Source organism: Mytilus trossulus, chromosome 14 (assembly GCF_036588685.1).
Source record: "Mytilus trossulus isolate FHL-02 chromosome 14, PNRI_Mtr1.1.1.hap1, whole genome shotgun sequence".
NCBI classification, from domain to species: Eukaryota; Metazoa; Mollusca; class Bivalvia; order Mytilida; family Mytilidae; genus Mytilus; species Mytilus trossulus.
Window position 1 is genome coordinate 78,937,390 of NC_086386.1, and position 23,103 is coordinate 78,960,492.

General features: G+C 30.6%; 1 protein-coding gene across 1 annotated transcript; it reads left to right on the plus strand.

Moving 5' to 3' along the window:
* The first annotated feature begins 8,907 nt into the window (after positions 1–8,907).
* Positions 8,908–18,184, plus strand: LOC134696128 (transmembrane protein 272-like). The gene is made up of 6 exons (XM_063557747.1): positions 8,908–9,029; positions 11,546–11,615; positions 12,013–12,129; positions 13,292–13,351; positions 14,431–14,640; positions 15,324–18,184. Exons 1-6 carry the CDS (start codon positions 8,991–8,993, stop codon positions 15,503–15,505), a joined length of 678 nt encoding a protein of 225 aa, XP_063413817.1. The 5' UTR covers positions 8,908–8,990; the 3' UTR covers positions 15,506–18,184.
* Positions 18,185–23,103: the final 4,919 nt, after the last annotated feature.

Genomic DNA, 23,103 nt, shown 5'->3' on the forward strand with positions numbered 1-23,103 from the left:
GGCAAGTAATTTTTCTGTAATTTGTAATTGTATAAATCCATTTTGAATTATTGTAAAGAGTATAAACATTTACGAAGATAATATGTGTATAATGTGGTAGTCAAACGTGCGTTTTGACTACATCTAGCTAATCAATAATAGTCGAATAGTGTGAAGACAAAATCAATGATCAAGATCAAATAAATTGAGAAATACTTGAGAAACTATGAGCTTACCGTCCTGAAAATACCTATATTGTGTTTTTTTTCTGTGTGACAACCTATTCGATTAAGACATATTTATCCGTGATAAAAGAATTACGTTTATATTTTAAAAGTGACTTATAGACCCAATGGGTCGGATGTACTTTATTGTGTATATAATATATTGTACTTTACTGAAATGTGATTACACATGTCACTATAATAAAAAAAATACTTACTTACTTACTTACTTACTATTAATTGATATTAATGCAATACGTTATCTATTTTAACTTTTAAAGGCGTTACAAACTTGTTTTGGGTATTTTTGTTATCTTACTCTTTTTCAGATATGTTTTATCATTTTAGTCTGTCTGGGTCGATGCCACTGCTGGTGGACGTTTCGTCCCCGAGGGTATCACCAGACCAGTAGTCAACACTTCGGTGTTGACATGAATATCAATTATATGGTCATTTTTCTATAAATTTACTATTTACAAAACTTTTGACTTTTTCGAAAAAAACTAAGGATTGCCTTATCTCAGGCATAGATTACCTCAGCCGTATTTGACACAACTTCTTTGAATTTTCGGTTCTCAATGCTCTTCAACATTGTACTTGTTTGGCTTTAAAACTATTTTGATGTTAACGTCACTAATGGATCTTATGTAGACGAAACGCGCGTCTGGTTTATTAAATTATAATCCTGGTTCCTTTGATAATTATATAGTACAGTCATATATATATATATCAATGTATAAATCATGTTTAAGACTAAATAAAGTTCTGTAATTTCTTTGCCACTAAAATGTACACAATGCTGTTTGTGAAACAAACGTGGTAGGCATTTTTATAAAATGAACTAAGGTCTAGTTCGGATCAGTTTGAAATTTTGAATAATTGAAGACAAACCTGACAAACTATAGTGTAAAGGTGACGGTATACATATGTGAGGCTACTCTTATGGCCTTTTGAATTTGAAAATAAAACAAGTATCATACATCTAATTAACAGCATTTGAGATTTACTTTATCATTGATTTTTGTTTTTATCAGCTCTTTAAACTCTTGTATAAGACTTTTGATTTAAAAATATTTCGGCCTCAAACATCACTAAAGAGATATATTACTTGTCGACATGCACAACTATTGCAAAATAATTTGAACCGTTAATATTGCTATAGCTTATGTTCTCAAAACATTAGTTTGGTGAACTTATATATCTATTTCGAGTTACTTTCTCTTCAACACAACATGCATTACCTTTGACGAAACAACATAGACGATTACAGGATGATTCGCAATAAGTAGGATCGCATCCTGGTCGCAGCTTTAAAATGTTATCGAGACTGTTTCACACTGTGCGTAAATGTTAAATAATTGTTCATCTGATAGAACTGCTTATTGTTATATGATCCTGTCGGTAGATAGATGCTGACTCCATCGATTCACTTAATGCACTCTAAGAAGTTCATACGATGCCAGCCTAGGCGAATAAAGCAGTGATATATTAAAGGGACACTAGCTACCAAATTCATGTTCACCGATTTGACTCAAATTATCAATCGTGCTCAATAGAATACGGATTTTATGAGGTCGAATTATTCACTTGCAAGTGTATAATTCATTTTCAATATTTATTAGTTTAATTTGACAAAATTGAACCCTTTTAGCTAATAAAAGCTAATCATTATTTCACTATTTCACTTATATTAATGATTGAATAAAGAAATCATACTTTTGATTTTCTATATATCTCGTAGCAAGTGCCCTTTTAAATGTATTACACTTCCAAAGAATTGTTTGAACCACAATTAATAATTTCTACAAATTATCGATCTTCAAATCATTTAGATAACACTGATAAAATATTCTGCTGACCAATTTAACAATATTTGCATATGTGCATTTTTATTAAATCCTTTTTATTTTGTTTGGAGATAGGCATGGCGTTATATATTTAAAACAGGTCAACGTGGTCAAGGCTACCATGCAATGAGTGTTCAAGACATTGAGAAAATACAGCACTCGGAAGTGGGCTTCATCTGACCCATAAACAACAATGAGTACTAGTTTAGCAAAAATGTTCGTCACACTAAACTCAGAAACATACTAATGAACTCAAATTTAAATAAAAAAAACGCAAGATTAACAATCTCAACCGTCTGCTTATAAATCCAGCCATTGTAGAATAAACACACGCCAAACACACAGACGGGTTTACATTTTTTTTCTACAAGGCATTTTCGGAGGTACAATTAAAAAAAATTATGAAGAGAGGGAAATGGAAGATACATAACACGGCGTTGGCGCAATAAAATATCCGTTACATACCTCGTACTGATCTCTCAACCTGAATTATAAAAGGGGGTTGATCATCCAATAATTGTATAACCACATATTTTGTAAAAGGGAGGAATTGGCTGTTAATAGTCTCTACGGTAATAAGACAATAGAACCATTAAAAAAAGTTGGACTGTTCAAACATGTGAACGTAGAGCAGCACTGCTCTGTTTCTATCCTTGCTGATTGCTTGTTTTCTTCCTTTCAAATTATAACATAAGTTGAATCGTCATATGTTCCCGCTAACATGAGGATAAAAAGCAAGTACAAAAATATAAGGCAGTACAACAGACAACACCATTTCACAGCTACAAACTCGTTTTATTATAAATATAAAACAAAAATCAATCAACACATCGATGAATTAGCCTTAATTGGTAGTTATGAACGTGAATTCTGTTTGAATATGCAGTTATACATGCGAGTACTTATGGCTTAGGACATGAAACAGTTCAATTAATATAATGAACAGTGAAAATATCCTTAATCCGTGAGATTTAAAATAAGAAATTGTGATCGCATGAGCTAAAACTATAGTCAAATATCTAGGCTTATATGCCATTGTTAAAGAATATGGTGAGTTTAATAGCTTTAATTTAATTCTTCTGTTATGATCTTAAACAAAAACTACAGTAATGACTGTTCTTTTAGCAATTAAAACAATTAGCACTGCAGGGTTGATACCACGGTTGGTGCACTGTTTGCACAAGACTCAGTACATCAGTGCTTTGATACTGACAATATTTAATATATTCTAGAAATAATGATCAATTTAAAAAAATACTCTGGAAAGTGTCGAGAATGAATTGTGGGAGAAAAATAGTTGGTTACAGTAGTTGACTTAATTTTTCTTTGCAAAATAAGACAGAAAATTAAGAATCTTTCTTTCTCTCATGCCTAAGACCAAATCCCTGTGTTACATACACACATTGTAAACTATTTCAAATATGAAAAAAATCTAGACTTGCCATTATAAACCACTTACCATTTTTCAATCATTTGTTCATAAGAAAGGAGATAACTTGAGTATGATCATGAGTAACACCTTTTGTTTAGATTCTCTTTGTTGTACGAGGGCCTCATTGTGTGGCATACCATTTTTGTATTCTTATACATTTAAGATATTATGTCTCCATTATTCTTTCTATATTCTTTTTCATATTCTAGTACTTCATATTCTCCATTTGTTTTTTTAATACTGCCTCTGTTCTACATATTGTTTGGTGCCATTTTGAAATTTTTTATTCAATCTTATATTCTGTAAGCCCCATCCAGTAGACCCTATTGAATACATTTGCATATGCAAATTACTAATCTGTGATACACTATTTTACCATTCCGGCAAATATTTATATCATTGTAGTTTTATTGTTTAGTTATGCATATCTATGTTTCTTTAGTTAACTGCCAAGTTAATTAATGAACTGTCATATAAATTGTTTTATATTTGTTTGGTTTTGTGATCCATTACTCTCTCCTTTTATATTATTAAGTTGAGAGCTTGGTGGAAATATCTGTTGCCACCAAACTAGTCAAGGCAGGCATTGTCTTTGATTTTCTGGAAATTTTCTCTGATGTTAGCTATTGATTAACACACAAATCAAATGGTAACCAACATGGTATGTTCATTAAGCTCGAAATTGCATATTTTTAAAATTGAAAAACGACAAACCTCAAGCAATGCTCATGGAAACACATCAATTGGATATAAAAAAATATCATTTAAACATTGCAAATAATTGGCAAGATAAATGATAGAAAAAAAATAAAAGGAAAGAAAACAAGGTGAGGAGACTGTCATATAAGAGATTTTTTTTCATTTTCAAAGAAGCAAGCATTTTGCAAGAACTATAATTACACACTTTTATAATCCACAAAGATTTACAATGACATTACTAATTTGAATTATCATTATTGCCTAGAAATAATTTACATTTTTTTTCTGGATTCAGGTTGCTAGGTGGGTTACCATGGATTCATAAAATTGGCATTATTAGTGTTTGGCACCTTACACTTGACATAGTTATTGAAATATCTCTATACGTATGTCAGATAGGGACCAAATGTATTGTTGCAAATGTTTTCAGCATTTAATTACCTTGACAGAAAAATTACTTAATTGAGTTTGTACTTGTGATATCAAGCAGGAATGAATTATCTTCTTTTATGTAAAGTCTCCCTATTGTATGTCATCTGGCAATCCTTCTCTTTATCCACAAATTGTGTAAATGAAAAAACTCGAAAAACTTAGGAAGAAGGCCAATGCAAATTTGAAATTTTGTTGTGCATTTTATATAACTGGGCATATAAAATTTGAAGCAGGACCCTTGCTTATATGTCAGTTTCTCTCGTCAGTCAATTATGAGATTGAAAACAAAAGTGATTAACATCGTCCCCAGTCTTTCAAACGCTCAGGTATTGACAATCTACCCTGATTTAAAAAAGATAAAACGTACAATTATCCGCATTATCCTTTAAATTCACTTTCCGCTTTACAGATGGTGTCCTCACACTGAATTAGTCAAAGTTTTGTGACTATGTTGATAGTCAATTGACCTCTTAATTTCCCTATTGGAAGATTTTTTTTAATATTTATTAAAAGTCACATGGCTTTGTCTCATTACTTGGCATCCTTCATTAAAATTTGCACTTCTCCTATTATATTATTACAGACTGAAACCAATTCGTATCGTCCTTAAGATATCTATTTTTGAAATTGCTCGATAAATTTGACTGTCAAGTGACATAGTTGTCATGGCTAAAGATTGAACTAATAGAAAAACGCAAATTTTGTCTTTTACTTTGTTTAGCATTATAAAAAGAGATCATTTCAAGGGTATAGAACGTGCAGATTAGACCAATTGCGCGACGTTAATGGCAGACTTGTTTCTGTACTGTTATTAATCACAAACTTGGAAGTGAATAATTCATCAGCGATGTGTGTTAGCTTATTTTGACAAATTGAAACCTAATTGGAATCTTAAGCGAATTATTATTTAGCTTTTTCACTTTCATTAATCAGTGTGCTAATGATTAAATATTAAAATATCATATTTCTATGTTTTGTATCCCATAGCTAATGACATTTTTGACGACGATATTTATCACCTTTATGCATTTCTTTGTCTGTCATATATTTTGAAAACGACAAAAATATGGACACTTTAAATAGCAAATCTGATCAATAGAAACAGGTCTACACATAACTCAATTAGTAGAGACTTTTTCAGAGTGATTGCCCTCAAATGTCGATTTAATTTACCAATTTTCCTGTTCTGGGCACAAGAAATGATAACAAAATCATTATCAATAATAAAAGATTATTAAACACGACGGTTTTCATTAATTTATACAAGTACACAATGTGTAAGGCTGTCCATTGTTGAAGATGCACATTGACCTAGGTGAATGGCATATCGTCTTTAGGGCAATAGTAATAATATATTTTCAAATGGAATGTCCTGTGATATTTTACTTGTGAACTTAATACTCGTGTGTCAATTTATAAAAGTGATTATTATATCAATCTTGTCATCATTATTTGTTTTTGAATTTAGTTTACCAATCTAATTTGACAGTTTATGGACAGGTCTCACTATCAGTTGTAAATATATTTTCATCTGTTAGTTTAGTTTAAACATATTTATTTATAGTGGATTGGGAAACAAGTTTTGCAACTTATATTAATCCCTTTCCACTTTGCGGGTGCGAGTGCTGCCTTGTAGCGGCATTAGCCTACTCTTTTTCGAAATCTACAAGGGTGTCTTTAACGTGCAAGAGATATGGCTCTCTCTTAACACGGGTCAGCCATTTATCGTCCCCTTCCGACGGTTGTGTATCGATTTATTGGGATAAGAAGCTCTAACATGAATTTAACTGAGATCTTTTGGTATTTAAAAAAGTTTTATGTTGCGAAATTTACGATAGGCAAATTTATCATCTTAAATTGTTATGTTGAGAAGATAAGCAAAACACACTAAAAAGACTAACAAAATGAGACGATGTATAGATATTCAAGCAGAAAGGCATGCAAAATCTGTCCTATCAATATTATACGTATTAATAAAATAATATTGGTATTCGATATTTAATATCTTAATTAGGAATTCAGTGGTCCTGTTGTTTCTTTTTTTCTCTTATAGTTGATGTGTTACCCTAGGTTTTAGCTATGTATAGTTTGTAACCCGAATTTGTTTTCCCTCAATTGATTTACTAGTATAGAACTTTTAAACACCGGTATACTACTGTTACCTTTACGTATTAGATCAAACATATTTAGCGTTCCTATAAACATGATAAGCCTTTACTTTATTATGTGTTAAAACAATGAAGTGTTTTTATTTTATTATTTATTATTAAGCCTTACCAAGGGAAGGGATACATATGGGCTAAGCATAAAAAATAAAATCACAAAAATACTGAACTAAGAGGAAAATCAATTCGGAAAGTCCATAATCACATGGCAAAATCAAATAACAAAACGCATTAAAAACGAATGGACAAGAACTGTCATATTCCTGACTTGGTACAGGCATTTTCAAATGTAGAAAATGGCGGATTAAGCCTGTTAAATAATATTTGATAACCTGAAATCGTATACGTTTGTGTGTGTGGATGTTTGTATGTACAAGGTGCCAATTGGGGACACACACATATATGTAACCTTTCAATATGGGAGATCTTATTTTTCTTGAAGTTATAGTTATTCAGAAAACTTTGTAATTTTAGTATCGTTTTATAAAATTTAAAAATTACAGTTTACCTTTCAAGGCTATTTTTTTCCTATGTTTAAACTTACCTTGTACAAAATAATTATATAACTTCCAAGAGGTGTGCACCATTCGATATCAGAGTATAATTTCGATAGAAAAGTCGTACCTTTTCAAATGAATAATATATATATATTGATTATTTTATTGACCTTATCACGCTCTGGTAATGTGATATGTATTTGAATCGAGTATTGTCCTTTCAACGAAAAAACGAATATTGTTCTCCTTCTCTTTCAAATTTTTATTTGAAACAGCGCATTTTCTTTTTTATGAAACAACTTTCGATGATTGTATCGAAATACAGTAGTATATAAAAAAAATCTGATTGGTCACAACTGTTGCCTGGTATAAGATATTTTTTACATGAAAACAAATTTTGATGTCCATGCAGACAGGATTAAATTTTAAGATAAGGAGATGTGGTAAGATTGTTAATGATGCGTCGGATTATCCACCAGGTTTCAAATGACGTGTATATAACCAATTGTAGGCCACCATATGGCTTGAAAAATATGTTTTGTTGCCATCTTTGCATGTTCTAAAAGTAAATTTTCAGCTTTCATAGGGAAATGATAGATCGTGATATTAAAACCTACTTTAAGTTTTTGAAGAATAAGTTTGCATGCTGACTTTTGGTTACTTTCTGTTGGAAATATTATATTCTTTTTTTTTTAATATTATAGGGTTATTGCATGAATATTGGGGAATATTGTCCCGAGTAGAATTTTATATTGCACGAGCTTGCGAGTGCAATATATGTTCTACGAGGGACAATATTCCCCAATATTCATGCAATTACCCTTTTATTGTATGGCAATATAATATTTCAAAGTAAAAATTGGTTTAAACTAAGATTTAAACATTGATGACGTCATGAATTTTGAAGATTGATTGCACTAGTGCAATTTTAGAATTTATTGCACACTAACTTTTGGTTACGTTCAGTGGGAAATATAAAATTGCTATACAATAGTACAAAATATTTTTTTATTATTACGAATTAATTTTGTTAATATTCAAAATTCGATTTTTCTTTTATTTGAAATTTATTTTCTAATATTGAAAAAAACTTTTTGATATTAGAAATTCATCATGAATTAGTAAGATCGAAAAATCATTTCTTTATGTGAAAAAAATCTCTTTCTTATATTGAAAACGCATTTATTTATATCAGAAACTATTTTTTTTAAATGAGAAAATCATTTTTTTATATTCAAAATTATTTTCCTTTATTTAAAATTATTTTTCTAATTTTGATAAATGATTCTTCAATATTAGAAATTCAATTTTTAATATGAAAAAAATCATTTTCTAATATAAAAAAAATCATTTTCTAATACTAAACTGAAAATCAGCTTTCACAGTAACAAATTAAAATGTCTTGTTCATTATCTTTTCAATCAGAAACCTTGTGATGTATTATGTAATGGTGAAACATGCCAGTAGCTTAACACTGCCACTCATTAAAAGATTCATTCGTTCATTCATTCATTCATTCCATGTTTAGTGTTCCCAACATGCCCTCTTTGTTGTATATGGTACTTCGTGGTTTTACATTTTTCATATTCTCTTCTCAAATCTTTGACACACCTTAGACAAGGAGAGATAACTCAAAAAGGAAATTGAACTAAAATTGTTAACGTTCTGTCAGATTGACTCAGATTCACCTGATCTAGTAAAATATAATAGAAAACATGACATCAAACGGGACTTTTAAAGCAGAAGAAGCAGAGGTAGCAACTATGTGTATCTAAACAAGGAATGACAACTAAATGCTTAAAGATTTAAAAAACCATAGACACAAAACATGTCAATATTTTCTCAAAACTTTTGATTTGTCTTTTAGGTTCAAACGATATAGGCTGCTGATACACAGGCCTTTGTCTAATAATATTATCATGTATCGTGTTTCTTGTGGTTAGTACTTAGCTTAAGGGTTAGTAATGTAAGGTGTGTGTTCATATCAAATTGTATTCAAGTTATGAGGCATTGTGCAGAAGGCAACATTATGTAAACAATAAGGAACATAAACAATAGGTAACGTTAGTGACGGTAGTTACTTGGTAAATGTACAGCGGCTAATACTTGACAAATATAATCATAATTAAAGTACAAGTGAGTTGTTTACCAGGATGAATAACTGTACATGTCAGACTTTAATATATATAATATATACAAAAGAGATCGGCAACCCAACTGTCAACAGGAATCCGGGTCCGTTCGCGCCCATTCACGTTCGCACCCACTCATGTTCGCCCCCTTTCATTTTCGCACCCCACATGTTCGCACCCCAAGTCCGTTCGCACCCTACATGTTCGCGCCCAATTTTAATTGGTTTTGTGTTTAATAACTTTGTAATCAAGTTTTGGCAAGTAGGGTGTATTCTTAAAAGTATAATTGATTTCATTGTCTCAAAACAAATCGAGACAGCATTTTTTATGTGTTGAATAAATCTTAATCATGTTTTTGAGTGTATTGTTAAAGAAAATAAATTATTCCTTTCTAATTAAAGTGGGATTCTGTCAACGTTTTATTTTGTGTTGAATAACACTTAATCATGTTTTGTTTAGTGTATTACCTATAACTTTGTTTCAAAATGAAGTGAGATTCTGACTACGTTTTTTTGTGTGCGTTGAATGAATTTTATCATGTTTTGGTTTATATTATAGTGTATTGCCAGAGACATATATATGTGTATATATGTCTCTGGTATTGCTATATTTTATTATTTAATTGTTTCAGATCAAAGGGACCAATTAAGCTGTTAAAAACAATTATCTTTTGTGTTTTTCATTTGAAATATTTAATATTTTACTCATACCAAGCTATAAATACATTTAGTATTTACATCAAAGCAATTAAAACAAAAATCATGATTTTTCAATTATTCAACTGGAATTTGAATTAAAATTGGGCGCGAACGTGTAGAGTGCGAACGGACCTTGGGTGCAAACGTGCGAGGTGTGAACGTGTAGGGTGCGAAAGTATATTGGGCGCGAACGGACCTGATACCCTGTCAACAGTGACACCTTCAGAAATTATACAGAATCTGAAAAGGTCAAAATACAGAATTCTTGTCTGTAGAAAAAATTATTCATAAATACCTCTACATGCTCTTATATAACACAATTAAGGTATTTAACTTGTATTTTTGAAAAATGTCTCAAGAATGCGAACTTCCATTATATTTCAATTGGTCATGAGGGGTATCTCGTCCGGATTGGCCATTTTTCTTTAAGCGTGACATGAGAAAGTCAAATGATTCAGTGTGATAACAGCAAACGGATAAATTACATGAGCTATTATTGCATTGAGAAGCGGGATTCAGGATTCTCACTAAACAATAAGCGTGATCTGGGATTGATCAGCCCCTAAACCAGGCCCTTCCCCATATGATTTGTCTTCCCATCTAAAACTCATTATGTTATAATTTGTAAAACTAATTACAGTTACATCTTATGTTATTTATTCCATTTCGGATAAGTTTCTGAAATTACACAACTTTTTCATTCAGTTGAAGCCATTTAGGCCCTGTTTAAACCATGTTTCTCGCATATATTAATTATAATTCTTTAGAGTAAAATTGAGAATGGAAATGGGGAATGTGTCAAAGGGACAAAAACCTCACAATCATGACCATAGAACAGATAGCAGCAGACATGGCAGAAGGTCACCAATAGGTCTTCAATGCAAGAAAAACTCCAGCACTTGGAGGCGTCCTCAGTCATCTGTACTTGTTCAGTGATAATGGACGTCATACATGTACTATTAAAACTCTAAAGTATACACAAGAAACTAAAATTAAAAATCATACAAGACTGACAAAGGCTGGAGGCTCCAGACTTGGGACAGTCTAAAAAATTAAAGAGACCAGTTCAAACCATCAAAATTACTTCATTCACATTTAATTTCTTTTTACCTTTTATTTGATTTCCCAATTTATTTTATTAAACAAGCACTTGCACCTGAAAATTTTAAAGAATGGCAGAAACTAGAGTCAAAATATTATGCATTTTACACCAAGTTTTCGTGGATTAAATGTTTTATTTTTATGTATTTGTTTTTTTGTTAAACATGTTAAACAGGTCTGAATCGTTCATCAGAATGTCAGAGATAGATATTTTGAACAGATTTATATAAATTATGGACATGTTAAAGTAGTGCTGATAAAGGGTGAAAGTGTCCTCAATTCTTCTAGCCAATGACAAGGAGGGTATGTTTATTTTATATTTATTAATCTTTTTTTCAGGGTCCACCTCCAGAATATAATGAGAGCCAATATATATCAAACACACAGTCGCCACCATCTTATACACAAGGTTTGTTGTCATATTATCAACTGTTTGTTTATCTTGACCTTCAGTAGAATGGTTTACTTTTATAAATTGTTATTTGGATGGAGAGTTGTCTCATTGGCACTCATACCACATCTTCCTATATCTATGATACATGTATAAGGAATGGATTGGTAAAAATATGTTGGTGTTTTAATAATGTATTACTTTTAAAATTATATACTGTGAATTCATTATTTGTTGGATTTCTTGGGTACATTAAAACCACAAATTTAAGTGTTCAACAAATTACAAATGTTCCATATAAATGTATGCTGACTGAAGGAAAACCACCAAATATAATATCCACGAAAATAGAAGATTTCCTAAATCCATGAAAATATACAAATCCACAATATATATATATATTCTACCATTACAGATCAAACTCCTCCTCCATCATATGAATCTTTGTATGGAAGAGTAAAGGCAGCGAAACAAAAATCAACATCAAAAGCTGGATTCTTTGTTTCCTTCCTAGGAATATTGTTTGGGACATGTAAGTATAAATCTACAGTCAGACTGATAAAAGAAAAAGAAAAAAAAATCATTTAAAATTCTCATATAATTCGTTATTTCATATTTTAAAAAATTTGAATAATTTAGCCACTCAAAAAAGAGGCACAAGGTACCAATGGTACATATTCACAATACAAAATCATAAGTTGAAGAAAAACAGACAGTATTGCATTTGTCTATGGTTAGGTTGTTGTCTCTTTGACACATTTCCTTTCTCAATTTTAGTATTGAATGCAGCCAAAAAAAACAAAAAGGGAAAAGAAAAATAACACCCAGCAAACCATAAACATGATAAAGACAATTTCGTTGACCATGTTGACAAACAATTTATCGACAAAAGGACAGACAAAAGTCTACCAAGCAATACACAAAAAGCTATAGACCAAGCAAAATGAACCCAACCAAAAACTCTTTGTGATTTTAGTTGCACTTCATGTACTACAGCTATGCATGCTATGGTCATGATGGTGTTGATCTTGGAAAGTAAAAAATTTGGAAATTAGTCACATTTTTTGTTATAACAATGAAAGAAAAGAGAATAGCAATTGGCAATGGCAATCGCAATCAAAGTGTTGAAAAACAATTTTGTATAATTTCATGACAAATATGTAATTATTTATAGTTATTTGTGTACAATGTGATATAAGATCAGAACCAAGCATTCCTCAGTTATACAGTGGTTCATCATTTTGAGCCATGGCTAATCAGGTAAAATAACCAGTGGCTACCTAAGAGGGATCCCACTTCCATCACGCTTCAGTGATTTCCTATATAATCAACCAATTTTTTTCTCAAAATGGGGGCTTAGCCCCCCTCCCCCCCCTAATCCCTGTCTGATAACTGAAGTTATTCTTGACTTTTTTGTAAGTGGTTCATCCTTTTGAGTCATATCTAATCAGGTAACATTACTGAAGTAATTTTTACTTTCCTTTATGTGGTTCAACAGTTTCAGCCATGTTCCATTAGGTTAATTTATTAAAGTAATTATTGACTTTTTGATTCAGTTGTTCAGCATATCAAATCATACAAAGTCAGGAAAATTACTGAAGTAATTCTTGACTTTACTTTTCATTTGTATATCATTTTGAGCCATATCTAGTCCGAGAAAATTAATGATTTATATTATTTTCCCTTCTTTTTAGTGGGCTGTACAGTATGTCTTGGTTTACTGCTGGCTTTACCCATTGCGATGATAGCTATTGGTGAGTAAAGAGCATAAAAAATACATGTATAGTAAATAAGTTCAGTACATATGTACAGCTTTCTGATGGCTTGCTGTTTGGTGTGAGCCAAGGCTCCGTGTTGAAGACTGTACCATGACCTATAATGGTTTTCTTTTATAAATTGTTATTTGGATGGAGAGTTTTCTCATTGGCACTCATACGAAATCTTCCTATATGTATAGAACACTCATGAACAGGATATATACACAATACTGATGAACAGTAAATATGTGCAGTACAGATATATATAAATTAAATATTTAAAGTAAATAAGTTTTAATATTACAGATGTACAAGAAATATGAACAGTACAACTGTATAGAAATATATAAAGTACAAATGAACAATTCACATGTATGGTGTAGAAGTAATATAAAAATGTAAGAAAGCAAATATCAAAATACAAATTTAAATGTTTTTCTGAATGCAAATGTAAAACAATCAAATGAAATTCAAGTTTTATTACAGTAAAAGCATGTATAACCATAATGACACGATTAAAAATTATTTTAAGCCATACTAACTTTAATCACTGACTCAGTATAAATTGATTGCTAGAATCAGATTTAATAGTTAGTGGGCTGTCCAGCTGATTACATTGGCCCTGCAAGCAGTCGTTGTGGAATCCATACTGCAAAGAGAACATCAAAATAGTAAGAAACAAAAACAGATAAAGAAAGATGGCAGCTTAGCTAGCATATGGGTCTTTGAGCTAGCGTAAGGGTCTTTGACAGTAACCAACACTCATCTCACCAGGAGTACCTAGTATGTCTTTTTAGGTACAAGTATAAATATTTTTTTCATCATTGTGTGAAGTGCTCCTTTGATGGAGGGATTTTTCTTAACCAGAACAGAATGGCACCTCACACTTGTTCCTGATCAACTGCAACAGAAAATATTTAATGCTCAACCATTGCCTTCAGGCATGACTCAACCGTATGAGGGCTGTATAGCTCTAATCAGCATCAGTTTTCAAAAGATCTACTAGATGTAATATTTCAAAATTATAGTTTATTAAATCCTTCATTCATAATCAATGAAATAATTTATAATTGCAGGATCAATGTACATCCATGACTGTCCAGCAGAAAGGTATATTCCGATTTACCTGATTGTTGCCGGAAGTGTTGGTATTATTGCCAACTTAATGGGATTGGGCAAGAAGGCAAAGAATAGGAATGAACAACAGGAAGAACAGCAGGAAAATGTTAAAGGCAACCCATTGGACTACATCATTAACTGTTTCCTGCTAGCTTGGTTCATAGCTGGTTTGTTTTTTATCCTAGTTTTTATTCATATCAACATTATCACTTGGGTGGGCAAAATTTATTGGGAACTAAAAGTGCCTCACATGGGAACTCCTGGTTAAGAACTAATTGCTTCTGTTTGGCTCTGCAGGGCTATTTCAAAACCACCAATATGTTCAGAATTATTTTGGAGAAAAAAATCCATAGGTTAGGAAGTTCAAGCCTTTTCAGTCTTATAAGATAACCTTTTAAAAAAAATCAACTCTGTCAAGCGGTCACTTTTGATAATTTCCAGGAGTGACTGCTTGATACAGATGTCACTGTCATGACTGTAACTGAATATGTATAAAGTTTTGCCATTGGATGTTTTATCTCTAGTCTTGATTATACTTTTTTTAACTGATTCAAATCATATTAAAATGTGGACTGGAATAACTTTGGGTTGAACTTCTTGGGGCCAGAACATCATGAATCCTAATGGGTAAACTTATTGTATTAGAAGTCTTTATTATAATCTAGCTATTAACTTCAATTAGCTATTTTCTGGGCATTATTTTTTCAATGTTTTATTGGTTTTAGTAAAAACAAAGAGGAAAGATAAATCTAGATATTTTAGGAAGATCTCTGCATGTCTGCTGTAATTTTCAGATTGCTACTCCTATGATAATATTTATGTCTAATTGTATAAATAACTTTTTTTCCAGGTAATGTTTGGGTCTACAGAACTCATGGTCACTTTTCTACTGATCCAACACAAACAGACTTTTGTCATCCGACAGTTTATTGGTTTGCCTTCTGGGTAATCACATCAACCTATATTCTTATTGGTGTGATCTGCTTATTTGTTTGTGTCATTGGGTGCTTTGCAGCTTTTACATCTGACTGATTATGATCAATCTGAGTCTGTTAAGAGGTTTATCTTAACTCTGATTATTCTGGTTCTTTTGAGTGTTTTGTAACATATTTTTATATGCCTTTTTGTATATAATGGTTGATATACTTCATATTTATATTTATATTTATTTATTTATTAACTTGTTACACATTTTCAAAAAATTATTTTCTGATATGTTGTTACTTTAAAATGGTTGATACTGGTTTTTTTGTTGAACTATTTTAGATCATAGACAAATTTACACAAGAACAAGTTATTAAATTATTTTATTTGAATTAAGCAATTCTAATTTACTATTAAAGACTTTTGGCCTGAAAACACGTTCAAAGTGGATTATTTTAAAGTTATAAGTTCAAATTTCAATTCGCACATGCTCTTTCTTATATATTTTTTTCTCTGTATATTGTACTACTTTTGGAACAGATTAGAAAAAAAAACATAAAAAAGTCTACCAGCTCTTACTCAAATTATAGATATTTCTATGTTAAGGATGTCTATTATTCAGTTGGACAGACTTTCTTGATTACTTCTTTATTTTCCTATTGTGAAGGCATGAAAAAAGGAGACCATGTCTGATGGTGTCACATATAAAGAATTCAACTTTCTGCAAATTTTTGAAAAGGAAGAATAAAAATCATTAAAGAAACAGATGCCACCACTATAGAATGATAGAATATTACAATATTTCTCCACTCATTTAGTTTTTTGAAAAGCTTTGCAAACCTCATGCTTTAAATATTAGTGAAGAAATATGCTAACACATGTGTATCTGTTGTAGAGTCTATATGTAATTATCTTGTTATGCTATTGCATTAGAAAGATATTTAAAATAAATGATAATTATATGGATTCCTGTAATTGCTTTACTTTGTAAATTTATTTTATGCAATTAGATAAATTTTATTATGTTCTATATAATGTATTTGCATAATAGTGTCAGTATAGAAATAATGATCAGAGATATGTTACTGTATACTCTTATGTGTGTACTCTATGAATTCCTTATGTAGAAAAGGGTCTGGATGGGGTATACTTCATTTCTTAATTCTTTAATATTGATATCATTTTTTCATTTTCTTTATATTTTAGCACTCCATTATTCTTTTTTATCGTTTTTTTGTGTCTATTTTCATCTTTTCTTGTATATTTTGACCATTATTCTCTTTTCTCTTATTAATTTTTCTATTTTTGTCTATACTTATTTGTTTGACAAATTATTCTCTATTCTGTAAACCCAAACCAGACCCTTTTTTTTTTCTTGAACATAAAACTTGAGTAGAGAAAAAGATTAAGAAATATAAATGTAACATTCACAAAGATAAATGTTCTTCTTGTTTAAATAAGAGTTCGAATACCTACATTAGGTCAGAATTTACTTCAAATGAAATATTGATATTTCATTTTATAAAATAGTGTGTTACTAGTATAAGTAGTCTGATACATCATTCATCATGGGATATATTTTTTACATTATGAAACAGTACCTGTATATACAATTTGAATTAGTAAACATAATGTTCTTCAGTATACACATTAGGACTTTTCCAGAATTAATTGTAATGGGGGAGGGGTTGGGAAGGAAGGCCTTTTTTTAAAATTTGATGAGTGGTGGTTATTTAAGAAAGATTGCTTGACCATTTAAATGAAATATCCATTTTAAAATGTATGCATGGTGGGGTAAAATAAAAAGTGCCTTACGTCCCCCCTCCCCCGCCATACATTTATTTTTGGAACAGCCCTTATGGAACTTTGAAATAGAATGATTGTGTTGTTAATAGTCAAAAGCAATCAAAATAATAATTATGAATTTTAAAATTGAATTAACAAAATAATTACAAATAAAATCACCATGAATTAATATAAATCAATACCCAAAAAGGTAAATTGTACATGTCTGACCTATGTAGTTATGTTACCAATTAGAGATTTTTAAGTTATTTTTACGAAGCATAATATATTTAATCATATTAATATTTATATCTATAAATTGTTGTTATGGTATATGTAGTTGGAATGTATGAATCTAGAGAGATACTTCTGTTAAATGTATTTTTTGTTGGGAGTCGAGGAGAAATTTTGGTATTAGACTATTGGTTATATTTTGTTTTTAACAGCTCAAGACTAAATTGAAACATATGTGTCTGTTTTTGCTAGACTGATTTTGAAATTGCAAGATGAATGTACTAATTTGTTTTGAAAATTGAAACATTTAAAACCAAGGACAATAGAAATGTATAGCATCATGCTCTTATATTTAAAAAATAAGAATTATCTTAAGAGTTAGTTGAACACATTTCATCCTCTTGATTCAAAGCTTTATTGTATAGACAGATATCTAACCTGTGCCTAAAGTATATATAAAAACCTTTTTTTTCTTTGACGATTAGTAATTAAAGTTTTTTTTGAAGAAATGTTAGAAGTATCAAATTTTTAATTGCACACTACATTTCTATTCTTATTATTATCTATAATGTAACCAGTCAAACAATTTTTGATGGCTTTGTATAATATTATGATATTCTATTGTTATGTTCTATTCTAATGTGAAATACCTATTGATTTGAATTTCAACATACACACATTGTTATCATTGTTGTTATCTTGTAATGGTAATGACATAATTTTCTCAATTTGCCATTTCAACTCAATAAACTATCAAAATAAGACTATTTATTTTGAGTCAAGGTACTGACTTGATATCTGAATCTTTCAAGGTTTATCAATATTTTTGAGATACCTAAAATATAGTGCATTGATCATAATATATATTCATTTTATCCATAGATGTAAGAAGATCCATATTAATTTCCAGACATTCACCAATGAAAAATGTGCTCAGATATTCAAGTTACAAAATGATGTTATACTTGGCAAATAAATTACATATCTTTTGCAAGGTGCAGGAATCTAATATCTGTTCTACAAATATCGATGATGTCATTTTTAAAGTCATCTTTAAAAATGGAGTTATTTTCCATTGTCCAGAATTGCAACTTCACCTGAATGTTTCATATAATGCAGTATTTTATTTTAATTTCAATCCTCACCATTCAGTGCTTACAAGCACTCTGATTAGGAAGATGCATACATAAAGATTTGGATTTTTACATCAATATTACAAGAACATAATGGCACAAATCCCAAAAATGATCTAAAGATTAACTGTCAATTGTTAATAAGTTTTCATATATCTGTTATTTGAATAAGCAGGAAACACAAATAAGTTTTAATTTACCCCGAGCCATTCACGAAAAAACATTCAATTGTGTTTTTTCTTTTTTTAACTGAATGACAGTACTGCGCTTTAAATTCATGGAATAGACGTTTCAAGTTACTGTATTAAAAAAAATCCCAATTTAAATGGAAATAAAACTTACCAATATTTTGTAATTGATGGCATTTCTGGGTTTACCTTCGTCAGAAATGGTCAGGCCTAAATATTTAAGAACAAAGAATAGGTAAGATTTTTTATGACCGAACAGGAATTGAAAAGGATAGCCAACATAGTTGAAAATATCTACAGACAAATAATTGTCCACAAGACATTTTACAAAAGACTTTATTTAAGGACAACAGGAACCCTGCAAAATCATGTAAAAAGGGGAGAGTTATCGACCTTGATGGAGTGAATGACACCAATTTCATAGATTGACAATCATATTGACATGTTTTCGAAGATACCTGTAACCAAGAAAAGTGAAAATAGCACTACTTTACTTTTAGATATTTAGGTATGTAAGTGATGTCTTGTACCTTATTTGGCTTTCCATATATATAGTAGTAAAATAACTGCTTGTTAATCTTTATCATCGGACCTTTTTCCGATATAATAGAAAAACAGAGGATATGGGATATCCAACCAAGACATAAAATATGTATATGCACAGAAAAAACCAACAAAAAGCAAAGGGACAGCGCTTTTATTGATGTATTGTATTTCATCTAAAAGTCACAATGATGCCTTAACACGGATGAAAAACTCTCACCTCATTGCAGGTTTAAGATGGACAGCACATGCTAGATTAATTTGGATAGACTTTGAAAGACGTAACAATATCATCGCGGGTCTGGTCCAAAAAAGGAATATACTTTGAAAGTAGTACATACTTAGAATAGAAAGTAGTTCCTACGAATAGTTGTAAATATAAAACTAGGTTGAAAATACTTTGTAATAAAGATATCAGATGAAGGATTAACGACTGGTAATCCTTGTAGAACACACCTGACTGATACTTAAAAAAGCACCACAAAAACGTATGAACGAGTAATAAACTTCAGGGCATATATTGCTTGTTTCTCAGATATGAAATACTTTGATTAAATGCGAATCGAATACACCGAAAAGATCACAAATGTCCCTGGAATGGACAAAACAAGGCAATGCTATTAAAAAATGTACAACAAAAGTCAGTAAATAACCATTAATATTTCAAATTTCTTTGCAGTTGTGTTGATCTTGCTCTGCAATTTCGAGTTGTCATTCTTGCACTCTTTCTATCTTCAAATACGTTATTTTAGATATCACCCAGTGTTTTTTTTATGGATTTAGTAGCTTTAAGGTAGCACAATTCAAAGATTTTATACCTCTAACTCTCCAATTTTAAAATGCTGTAACCTTTGTAATAATGCTTGCAAACAAAGTGGTAATTATGGATAGCCACAAGATTACTCTTTCAAAGTTATGCTATGTTATTATTATACAACAATTAGGTAATCAATTCATGCAAATATAGTGTTAGTTGTGTCTACAGATTTTAACAAGAAATTTCCACTTTCAATTGAAATTCACTTCTTCATGGATACTCGGAGAGGGTTAATTTTGTTATATGTTGTACCTAAAGCGATTATCTACGAAAGGATGTCTCAGATTTAAGAGAGAATGTAAAGATCAAATTTTACGCCTAATCAAACCTTATCTACTTTTATGTGGTAAGGATGTGTACACTAATAACTGATTTATGAGAGAATAGAATACGACATCTTTAATTTGAGACACCATTTTGTAACTCCTTCTGTTTTGTTTAAGATAACGTTAACACTTCTTGTGTAGCTATAGACATAATACAACTAAATTTATTCTAGTGAACTGATCAAAATGTTGCCATTTATTGCATAATAATTGATTACATAATGATTACATAACAAAAATATTGCATTCATTAAAAGGATTAATCTTTTATCTATCTATAGATACCTCTTTTATTAAGTTGTGGCAGTCTTAATAAAGTAACAGCATTTTAAAGGTTGGAGATGGGAAGTAAAAAAATCTTTGTATTGTGCGACTGTAACAGGGCCTCAAATTTTGTATTATTAGCAGCTATTGAATAAAGACCATGTTTTACATAACTAAGTTAACAAACCGTTGTTAACAGTCTTTTAAAGCATGACATTGTGTTATTCCAAAATATATATGTACATAGTAGATATATTATGTAGGACCATATCTTTTAATCAATCCCAAGCAATACTTATTTAGCTAATATATTCTGTTTAACAAAAAAGCAATATCTAGTTTATATGCATTATATTAAATTGTACGTTCATAATTGCATGTATCCTGTTATAGGGTGCAATATAAACATGATAAACGTCAAACAAATATATATAAAAAAATTTGTACAACATTTTTTTCATTTCACTTTAATGATTGTAAACTTTGAGTAAGATCCTCCATGTATCACAATACCATCAGTTTGTACCCACAAATTGTCTCTGAATTCGAGTTGCCAAGCTATAGTAACTGTACCAGTATGCCAAAGATTCTTGCCGGGTTGTGCTATATGTGTAGTTGATATCTGGTCTCCATTTCGATAAATGTAAAAATTGGCACCATTCGTTTCAGACAAAATAGACACTGAAATCATATATAATCCACTCTGTTCGCAAAAGAACTTTCCAGTACCTTTGAAGGATGAAAGGTTGGTGATGCCAACACTGAAATTAACATCGTCAAACTTCAATACGGAACCAGAGCTAACAGTTTCTGTGTTCTGATAAAAAGCTGTTATCGCAACTAAAATATATATCATACCAAGTATTATAATGCATATCATTAAGAGTAATCTTTTGCGGCGGTAGAAAATTCTTAGTTTTTCCAAAATTCTAAGATTGTAAACTGTCAATTTATAATTTTAATATTAAGACGAAGTTAGATAACTTTACCAGTAAATGTGTCGTCAACAAGATCATCGTTTGTTGCGTGTAATATTATTTTCACAGTGTGTAAGAATTAACTGAACCCATATAATATGAAAAAAGTGACTAGCACACTGTGAAAAAGAGCTTATATTACCGACTATCTTAACAGGTGGCGTTCAGACTAGTGGCGTGTCGCAAGTGATCAAGTCTTCATAATTAAGACTTCCATTTATCGTTACAATAACAAGGCCAACAAAAGCAATGTATAAGTTTTTTAGTTGTTTTCAATTGTTTATTGTCAATTTTTAGCTCACCTTTCCTAAAAGGAAACGAGCTTTTCTCATCACTTGGCGTCCGTCGTGGTCTGTCGTCGTTAACAATTTTTCAAACATCTTCTCCTCTGAAACTAATGAATGCATTTGGATGAAACTTAGCATGATTGTTCCTTAGATTATCCTGCCCAAAATTTGTGCTACGATTTTTGATCCGTCAAAAAACATGGCCGCCGTTACTTAAAATAGAACATAGGGGTCAAATGCAGTTTTTGGCTTATATCTCAAAATCTAAAGCATTTAGAGCAAATTTGACATGAGTTAAAAATGTTCATTAGGTCAAGATTTATCAGCCCTGAAATTTTCAGATGAATCAAACAACCCATTGTTGGGTTGCTGCCACTTAATTGGTAATTTTAAGGAAATTTTGCAGTTTTTGGTCATTATTTTGAATATTATTATAGATAAAGATAAACTGTAAACTGCAAAAATGATCAGCAAAGTAAGATCTACAAATAAGTTAAATTACCAAAATTGTCAATTGACCCCTTAAGGAGTTATTGTCCTTTAATGACAATTTTTCACAATTTGTCCATCATATTTGCTAACTTTAAAAAATCTTCTCCTCTAAAACTACTCAACCAAATTCAACCAAACTTCATTTGAATGTTCAGTAGGGTGTATAAAATAAAGTTTGTGTTTTATTTTCTATTTCGTCAAAAAACATGGCCGTCATGGCTAAAAAAAGAACGCAGGGTAAAATGCAGTTTTTGGCTTATATCTCAAAAACTCCAGCATTTAGAGCAAATAAGGCAAGAAATAAAAGTATTTATTAGGTAAAGGTCTACCTGTCCTGAAATTTTCAGCCGAATTGGGTAACTGGTTTTTCAGGTATAATGCCCCTGAATTGATGATTTTGAAGAAATTTTGTAGTGTTTGGTTATTATCTTGAATATTATTATAGATACAGGTAAACTGTTAATAGCAAAATTGTTAAGCAAAGTTAGATCTACAAATGAGTCAATTTAACCAAAATTTTCAATTGACCCCTTAAGGAGTTATTGCCCTTTAAAGAATTTTTTTCACAATTTGTTCATCATGTTGACTTACTTTAAAAAATCTTCTCCTTTGAAACTGCTGTATCAATTTCAGCCAAACTTAAGCTAAATGAGTTTCAGA